The following is a 9,769-nucleotide window of genomic DNA, read 5'->3' as shown; positions in this document are numbered from 1 at the left end:
CAATACATTGCCCTACTCCAAACCGAAGACAAAAGAAAAACACTTGTTATCCCGCATTTGAAACAACAGCTGCCCCCGACCTCAATGCATTGCTGCCATGTCTTCTCATCCCCCTCCCACAATTTTTTCGTTTCTTTTTATTTCTTACCAATCAATTATTGTCTTCTTCCTTCCCGACCATCATGCTGGCTGGCTGGTTGTTAACCAAATGCATTGACTTCATTTTAACCATTCAACGACAACGCCTCTCAAACATATGCTAATCTCTTGCCTTTAACCCCTTACCCGTTCTTCACGAAGACCGATCATTGAGGCAAGAAATTTTCCAATTTTCCTCATCATTAAATTTGCTGTGGCGGTAAATTGTCTTGCCATCCAATTTTGAGTGAGAAAATGTGGGCTTAAAGGGGTTTCCTTTGTTAGTTTCGTTGAGGCATTCTTCCGGTGTGGCACGGAGTTGGCTTTGTTTCTAAAAGAGGGTAATAAATTATGGAATTTTTGAAAATTTATTGATTTTTCAGCTGTTTAGAGGTTTTGATATTCTATTGCCAAGAGAAAATTTGGAGACATATATTCTATGGTCGAGGGAAGACCTTAGGCTCTCCTAATGTTCTATGATGACCTAGGGGTCCTCTATTGTCTTGAAAAAACCCCGAAGGGCTTGGAAGACCTAGAGGTCTTCTACAGTCCTTAGACGACATACAGGCCTTCTATTGTCCTTAGAAGACCTGGAGATTTTCTTTCATCCTTAGAAGACCTGAAGGTCCTCTATAGTCCTTAGAGGACCTGGAGGTCTTCTATAGTCCTTAGAAGACCTGAAGGTTTTCTATTTACCTTCTTTTGTCCTTTGAAGTCCAGGAAGTCTTCTATAGTCCCTAGAAGTCTTGGAGGTCTTTTTTTTTTGTCCTTAGAAGACCTGAATGTCTTATATCGTCCTAAGAAGACCTTGATGTATTCTATTGTCCTTAGAAGACCTGGAGGTCTTCTATTGTCCTTGGAAGACCTGGAGGTCTACTATTGTCTCTAGAATGCCTGAAAGTCTTCTATTATCTCTAGAATACCTGAAGGTCTTTTAATGTCCTCAGAAAATCTGGAGGTCTCCTATTGTCCTTGGAAGACCTAGAGGTAAGTCTTTCGAAAACCTAGAGGTCTCCTATTGCCCTTAGAAGACCTAGAGGCCTTCTATCGTCCTTAGAAGAACTAGAAGTCTCCTATTGTCCTTGGAAGACCTGGAGGTCCTCTATCATCCTTTGAAGGCCTGGATGTCTCCTTTTGTGCTCAGAAAGACCTGGAGGTCTTCTATTGTCCTTAGAAAACTTAGAGGTATTCTATTGTACTTAGAAGACCTATAAGTCTTCGATCGCTTTAGAAGTCGTGGAGGTCTACTATTGTCTTTAGACGACCTAGAAGTCTCCTTTTGTCCTTAGAAGACTTAGAGGTCTTCTATCGTCCTTAGAAGACTTGGAGGTCTTCTATTGTCCTTAGAAGACCTGGAGGTCCTCTATTCTCCTTAAAAGACTGGAAGGTCTATTATTTTTCTTCCACGTCCCAAAGGTCTCCTTTAGTTCTTAGAAGTCCTAGAGGTCTTCCTAAGAATACCTAGAGGTCTTCTATTGTCCTAAGAAGACCTAGAGGTTTTCTATCGCCCTTAGAAGACCTTGAGGACTTCTATCGTCCTAAGAAGACCTAGAGACCTTTTATGGCCCTCTATCGTTCATAGAAAACTTGCAGATCTTCTATCGTACTTAGAACACCTGGAGACTTCTATTATCCTTAGAAGACCTGGAGGTCTTCTATTGTTTCTAGAATGCCTGGAAGTCTTCTATTGTCTTTAGAATACCTGGAGGTCTTTTAATGTCCTCGGAAAATCTGAACGTCTTCTATTGTCCTTAGAAGACCTGTAGGTCTTCGATCGTACTTAGAAGTCCTGTAGGTATTCTATTGTCTTTAGAAGACCTGTAGATCTTCCATTGTCCTTAAAAGACCTAGAGGTCTTCTATCGTTCTTAGAAGACCTGAAGGTCTTATATTGTCCCTAGGAGACCTTCCTTAGTTCTTAGAGGTTCTGGAGGTCTTCCCTAGTTCTTCTATTGTCCTTAGAAGACCTGGAGGTTTTTTATCCTCCTTAGAAGACCTAGAGGTCTTCTATCGTCCTTAGAGAGGTCGTAGAGGTCTTCTATTGTCCTTAGAAGACCTGAAGGTCTTATATTGTCCTTAGGAGACCTTCCTTAGTTCTCAGAGGTTCTGGAGGTCTTCCCTAGTTCTTAGACGTCCCACGGTCTTCTTTTATCCTTATCGTTACTAAATGACATGAAGTCCCTTTATGGCCCCTGGATGACCTGAAGGTCTTCTATAACCCTAAGAAGACCTGGATGACCTTAATTATCCTTAGAAAATCAGGAGGTCCTTTATTATCCTTAGAAGACCCAAAGATTAGAGGACCCAGACCTATCCTTAGAGGACCCAGACCTAAAGGTCTTCCATTGCCCTTAAATGACTTAGAGATCCTCTACTTACCTTAGAAGACCTCTAGATCTTCTCTTCTGCATTTGAGGTCTACAGAACCTTGAGGTCAAGTTTTTTTCTCATATGCACTCCTTTTCCCCGGAAATCAACAATTTCACACTCTTACGACCATTTCAAATTATTTTCAACCTGTCTGCGGCAGCATCCTTTTTGATGCCTTGCACATTTTTTGGGAAACTCCTGCACCTGTAGACTAAGACCGCAAATAAAGTTTTTTGCCAACATCTTAGGATTATCTCACCTTTTTCTCAATATTCCCTGCAACGGGAAAACCTCCTAAACACCTGAAAACGGCAAATCAGCCTCTGAAAAGAAGGATGCAAAAAAAAGGATGTTTGGTGCTAAAGACCTGTTGTCAGCGGTCGGTTGCAGTAAATTGGATTAAAGAGAACAAAAGGAGCGAGTGAAAGGGAGTGAGCAAAATAGAGAGAGAGAGAGAGAGAGAGAGAGAGTGAAAGGAGACAAAGCAAATGCCCTAAACAAATAAACACCCGCATGCGCACGCCAGGACCAGACAATGATGACCCACAAAAGGAAAGACAGGCAGCCCTTTTTTTGGGAAAACAAAGGCCAGCAGCAGACAACACGTACCACTGGCTGTTTGGCTGACTGACAAAAGGCTAGCCCTTTCATTCTCCTATTTTGTTGTTTTTTTTCTGCTTTTCATGGCACGGGTGCTGAGGTGTTAACAAGTGTTTTGAAACCTAATTGATTCCTGGCTGCGTATCGCCTGCGCACAAAGACACACACGGTGTGGGCACAGCTGCTGGCTGTTGGTCTCCTGCCTTGATCCTTTCATTCATAGACAAGAGACAGACACTCCAGACATGCTCAGCCATAGGGAAAATAAAATAGGACAACAAAAAGAAGCCAAGGAAGGAGTTAAAAAGTCTGATCTCTGCTCTTTTGTTTTTGGTCTAGCTTTTTGTTGTCTGCTTTCCTCGGCAACTACCTGCCAAAAAGATCCTATTTGGTCGATTATTAATTAAAGGGCGTTTTTTTTCTATTGAGCGCAGCTAAGAAAACAGACGCAGAATATGGTTGGCTTTTGGTTGCACAATGGAATGGGGGTTTCCCCAGACAAAAGGAGATTTCTAGGTTTTCTATAGGCATGAGAAGGCCTGAAGTTGTTTTCATACTGCAGCGAAGGCCTATGAGACCTCCAAAGACAACAGAAGATATTTCAATATTTTTTAAAAATTTCTCCTCAAGGATAACTGGGGCTGAAAGCGTAGATATTTTAGAATTTAATTTATTTGGGTCTAAAAATTTGATTAAAAAAAAATTTAGGACATTCAGGACTGAATCCTTTTTTCCGTGAATTTAAAAAAAAATCTCATGGATAACCCAAAATATATGGGTTTAAAAAAAAATTTCTCAAGGATACTTAAGGCTAAAAAACATCGATTTTTAAAAAATATATTTCCAAGGATAATCAGTTCCGAAAATGTTCCCAAAAAAATTCTACATTTTGTTTTCAAGGATATTTTACAAAGATAGTCAGGGCTACAAGCATGGAATTTTTGGGAATATTTTCTCAAGGATAATTGGGACCAAAAATATATTTTTTTAACAATATTTTCCCAAGGATATCCAACGCCGAAAACGTGGATTTTTAACGAATATTGTCTGAAGGCAAAAAAAAAAAAACGAAAACTTTTTAAAAATATTTTCCTGAAATACTTTGTTAATCAGGATTATAAATGTGATTTCAAAAAAAATCTCCAGGATATTCAAAAATATTGAGAAACATTTCAAGAATGATAATGGCTAAAAACGTAATCCCAAGGATAACCCGAAATAAAAAAATGAATTTTTAATAATTTTTTTCAAGGGTACTCAGGGCTGAATTACATAGATTTTTAAGAATATTTTGCCAAGGATAATCAGCTCCCAAAAAAACAATATTTTTTTTTTGAATATTTCTCAAGGATAGTCAAGGCTAAAGATATGAAATTTTTGGGGATATTTTCTCGAGGATAATTGGGGCTAACAACAAAGTTTTTTTGGCAATATTTTCTCTAGAATAAGCAACGGTAAAAACGTTAATTTTTTATTTATAAAAAATAATTTTTAAAAAATCCACGTCTATTGGCATTTATAAAAAATAATTTTTAAAAAATCCACGTCTATTGGCATTTATAAAAAATAATTTTTAAAAAATCCACGTCTATTGGCATTTATAAAAAATAATTTTTAAAAAATCCACGTCTATTGGCATTTATAAAAAATAATTTTTAAAAAATCCACGTCTATTGGCATTTATAAAAAATAATTTTTAAAAAATCCACGTCTATTGGCATTTATAAAAAATAATTTTTAAAAAATCCACGTCTATTGGCATTTATAAAAAATAATTTTTAAAAAATCCACGTCTATTGGCATTTATAAAAAATAATTTTTAAAAAATCCACGTCTATTGGCATTTATAAAAATAATTTTTAAAAAATCCACGTCTATTGGCATTTATAAAAAATAATTTTTAAAAAATCCACGTCTATTGGCATTTATAAAAAATAATTTTTAAAAATCCACGTCTATTGGTATTTATAAAAAATAATTTTAAAAATCCACGTCTATTGGTATTTATAAAAAATAATTTTTAAAAAATCCACGTCTATTGGTATTTATAAAAAATAATTTTTAAAAAATCCACGTCTATTGGTATTTATAAAAAATAATTTTTAAAAAATCCACGTCTATTGGTATTTATAAAAAATAATTTTTAAAAAATCTACGTTTTCTTGTATTTATAAAAAATAATTTTTAAAAAATCCACGTCTATTGGTATTTATAAAAAAGTAATTTTTAAAAAATCCACGTCTATTGGTATTTATAAAAAATAATTTTTAAAAAATCCACGTCTATTGGTATTTATAAAAAATAATTTTTAAAAAATCCACGTCTATTGGTATTTATAAAAAATAATTTTTAAAAAATCCACGTCTATTGGTATTTATAAAAAATAATTTTTAAAAAATCCAAGTCTATTGGTATTTATAAAAAATAATTTTTAAAAAATCCACGTCTATTGGTATTTATAAAAATAATTTTTAAAAAATCCACGTCTATTGGTATTTATAAAAAATAATTTTTAAAAAATCCACGTCTATTGGTATTTATAAAAAATAATTTTTAAAAAATCCACGTCTATTGGTATTTATAAAAAATAATTTTTAAAAAATCCACGTCTATTGGTATTTATAAAAATAATTTTTAAAAAATCCACGTCTATTGTTATTTATAAAAATAATTTTTAAAAAATCCACGTCTATTGGTATTTATAAAAAATAATTTTTAAAAAATCCACGTCTATTGGTATTTATAAAAAATAATTTTTAAAAAATCCACGTCTATTGGTATTTATAAAAAATAATTTTTAAAAATCCACGTCTATTGTTATTTATAAAAAATAATTTTTAAAAAATCCACGTCTATTGGTATTTATAAAAAATAATTTTTAAAAAATCCACGTCTATTGGTATTTATAAAAAATAATTTTTAAAAAATCCACGTCTATTGGTATTTATAAAAAATAATTTTTAAAAAATCCACGTCTATTGTTATTTATAAAAAATAATTTTTAAAAAATCCACGTCTATTGGTATTTATAAAAAATAATTTTTAAAAAATCCACGTCTATTGGTATTTATAAAAAATAATTTTTAAAAAATCCACGTCTATTGGTATTTATAAAAAATAATTTTTAAAAAATCCACGTCTATTGGTATTTATAAAAAATAATTTTTAAAAAATCCACGTCTATTGTTATTTATAAAAATAATTTTTAAAAAATCCACGTCTATTGGTATTTATAAAAAATAATTTTTAAAAAATCCACGTCTATTGGTATTTATAAAAAATAATTTTTAAAAAATCCACGTCTATTGGTATTTATAAAAAATAATTTTTAAAAAATCCACGTCTATTGGTATTTATAAAAAATAATTTTTAAAAAATCCACGTCTATTGGTATTTATAAAAAATAATTTTTAAAAAATCCACGTCTATTGGTATTTATAAAAAATAATTTTTAAAAAATCCACGTCTATTGTTATTTATAAAAAATAATTTTTAAAAAATCCACGTCTATTGTTATTTATAAAAATAATTTTTAAAAAATCCACGTCTATTGGTATTTATAAAAAATAATTTTTAAAAATCCACGTCTATTGGTATTTATAAAAAATAATTTTTAAAAAATCCACGTCTATTGGTATTTATAAAAAATAATTTTTAAAAAATCCACGTCTATTGGTATTTATAAAAAATAATTTTTAAAAAATCCACGTCTATTGGTATTTATAAAAAATAATTTTTAAAAAATCTACGTCTATTGGTATTTATAAAAAATAATTTTTAAAAAATCTACGTTTTTTTGTATTTATAAAAAATAATTTTTAAAAAAATCCACGTCTATTGGTATTTATAAAAAATAATTTTTAAAAAATCTACGTTTTTTTGTATTTATAAAAAAGTAATTTTTAAAAAATCCACGTCTATTGTTATTTATAAAAAATAATTTTTAAAAAATCCACGTCTATTGTTATTTATAAAAAATAATTTTTAAAAAATCCACGTCTATTGGTATTTATAAAAAATAATTTTAAAAAATCCACGTCTATTGGTATTTATAAAAAATAATTTTTAAAAAATCCACGTCTATTGGTATTTATAAAAAATAATTTTTAAAAAATCTACGTCTATTGGTATTTATAAAAAATAATTTTTAAAAAATCTACGTTTTTTTGTATTTATAAAAAATAATTTTTAAAAAATCCACGTCTATTGGTATTTATAAAAAAGTAATTTTTAAAAAATCCACGTCTATTGGTATTTATAAAAAATAATTCTTAAAAAAATCCACGTCTATTGGTATTGGGAAAAAATAATTTTTAAAATATCATCGTCTATTGGTATTTACAAAAAATAATTTTTAAAAAATCCCCGTCTATTGGTATTTATAAAAAATAATTTTTTAAGAAGTCCACGTCTATTGAAATGTGGAAAAAATATTTTTTAAAAATTCCACGTCCACGAAAGGCCCAAAATTTTTAAAAGAAAAAATTTTGTTTTTTTTTTGATTTTTTTTTATTTTCAAATTTTTGTCTTAAAAAATAATTGAAACAGAAGAGAAAATAGAAAACTTAAATTAGAAAAAACACGTATCAACGAACTACATAACAGCGGAATTTTTTCACCGACCAGAAAAAAATAAGCGTCAATTTTTTCTCAGCAAAAAAAACAAATACTTAAAAACTAAAATTATAAATAAAATATTAAAAAAAAATTAATTTTAAAATTAAGATACTTAAAAACTATAAGCGTAATATGAGAGCAATTCCCCTCGTTTGTCAACAACAACAGAAAGAAGTTTTAACAAAAAAAAAATGGGATAAAATTGGGCGACTTTTTTGGTCTAAATTCGTTGGTAGTTTTTTGGTTTTGGTTAGGCATTTTTGGTATTTCTCTCTTTTTCTCCCCTTTCCCGCACTCTCTCTTTCTCTCTCTTAGACATATATGGATGGCAGAGCCAGGCCAACCTCAAAATAGTTCCTCGAGTCCACTTTGTATTTCTTGGCACTTGACGATTGACAGGATTTGGAATTGGAGCGACGTTTAAGATTGGGCCTTGCCGCTGGCGGGGTGGCCAAATTGAAGGAGTCTTGGTGTTTTTGGATTGGTGCCATGGGTGTGGGCAGCTGTAGTAACTCGGCGGGCGTGTAGTTTACACCCGCTTGCGGTGTGGCTGGTATGGGCGTCTGGGGCCCCACAATGGGTGAGCCAGGTTGAGGAGTACTGGGACGCACAAAGGTCTTGGTTTCGCCACCCAAAAAACTCAAATCACTACAGGGATCATCACCAGCCGCATAGGAGGGGGATAGGATCAAATCATTCACTGTATCCACTTGGTTCTTCAGCAGGGTCCTCCTTCTCAAATTAAAGGTCGACTTGCGTGGCTTCTTTTTCTTTTCCTCCTTGCGGGCCGAATCCAAAATGGCATCAATTAAATTATCCAAGGTCTGGTCACCCATGCGATTGGACAAAATGCCGGTATTATTTTTCAGGTCCTCCTTGGGGGCACTGGATATATTTTCCTGCTGCTCCTGTTCCTGGGCAATGGCCAAAAAATCCAATTCCAGTTTGCGTTTTTGGGGCAAGGATGAGGCTGAGGCTGAGGAGGAGGAGGAGGAGGAAATTTGTTTCACCTCCTGTTCCATTACCTGGGGTGTGGTGAAGTAGCGACGATTTACCATAAAAGGATCTGGCAGCAGACCCCTCAAGGCCAACTGCTGGCCCGTGAACATGGCATTGGGTGAATACTCCTCCTCGAATTTAGGCAAAGTGGTGGCATATTTGGGTACCTCCGCCGCCGGCAGGGTCAGACCCAAAGTTGAATGCCTTCGCTGATTGCGATTCCGTGTAATCGACACCGTTTCACTGGCAACCCTTCTACGCTCGGGTGTTCCACTGGGGCTGGCGATTGCCTCAGGTGTTACATTTAAAATATCCGCCAAGGGGGTCAAGACCAAGGGACTATTTCTCGAATTCCTGGCGACCATGGGTGTTGAGGTCAAAATGGGTATATTTTCCTTATTGGCAATGGTGGCCCGTCTCCGGCGGCGTTTGGCATCTGTGGAACGTGGTGTTCGCCGCTGTGCTACAGGAGTATCCTGGGGCATTTTTGTTGCCGAGGCCGTCCACTTTAACATTTTTGGGAATTTATTTTTTTTTTTCAAAATTTTTTTGTTAAAAATTTCAAAACGCACGTTTTCCTCAAAAACCGTTGCGGGAGAAAAATATTGAAAATTTCGATTTTTTTGTTCCGTAACGATGTGTTGCGAATGGCTATTGCTGACAAACTGATTTGAAAACTCTCTCGGCGGGCTATTTATACATGGGCCACCCCTCACTCAATGTGGCTCTCTCTCACCCAGTTATGAAAATATGAGGTAATATCTCGCAAGGGTTGTTCAACCGTTACTCCACACACACACACACAACGCCTGGCTCTCAGGCACAACATGCTCTATTTACTCTCACAAGGTAACCCTCAATGAGGCTCTCCCTAAAATTAGTTTTCCAACTGTTACTCAAAACCACCCTTCGTTGCCATTCATTCATTGGCTGTCCATGTCTCGTGCTCCGGTTTCCCTCCTCTCCCAACCATAATCCTCTCTGCATGGTGTCCTTTTTGGGGTTTCCTTCGGCTACACTGTCACAAATTGTCCACCTAATCCAAT

The 9,769-nt window shown here is 33.5% G+C and overlaps 1 protein-coding gene across 1 annotated transcript; it reads right to left on the bottom strand.

Moving 5' to 3' along the window:
* Window positions 1–7,626: 7,626 nt before the first annotated feature.
* LOC101897066 (uncharacterized) lies at window positions 7,627–9,372 on the bottom strand. Its single transcript, XM_020038120.2, has one exon. It carries the CDS (start codon window positions 9,236–9,238, stop codon window positions 8,036–8,038), a length of 1,203 nt encoding a protein of 400 aa, XP_019893679.1. The 5' UTR covers window positions 9,239–9,372; the 3' UTR covers window positions 7,627–8,035.
* Window positions 9,373–9,769: the final 397 nt, after the last annotated feature.

Source organism: Musca domestica, unplaced genomic scaffold (assembly GCF_030504385.1).
Source record: "Musca domestica strain aabys unplaced genomic scaffold, Musca_domestica.polishedcontigs.V.1.1 20, whole genome shotgun sequence".
Lineage (NCBI taxonomy): Eukaryota > Metazoa > Arthropoda > Insecta > Diptera > Muscidae > Musca > Musca domestica.
This window is presented reverse-complemented; position numbering and strand designations above follow the sequence as displayed.

Excerpts from the sequence above, each read along its gene's own strand:
- LOC101897066 (XM_020038120.2), bottom strand. The coding sequence starts at position 9,238 with ATGTTAAAGTGGACGGCCTCGGCAACAAAAATGCCCCAGGATACTCCT.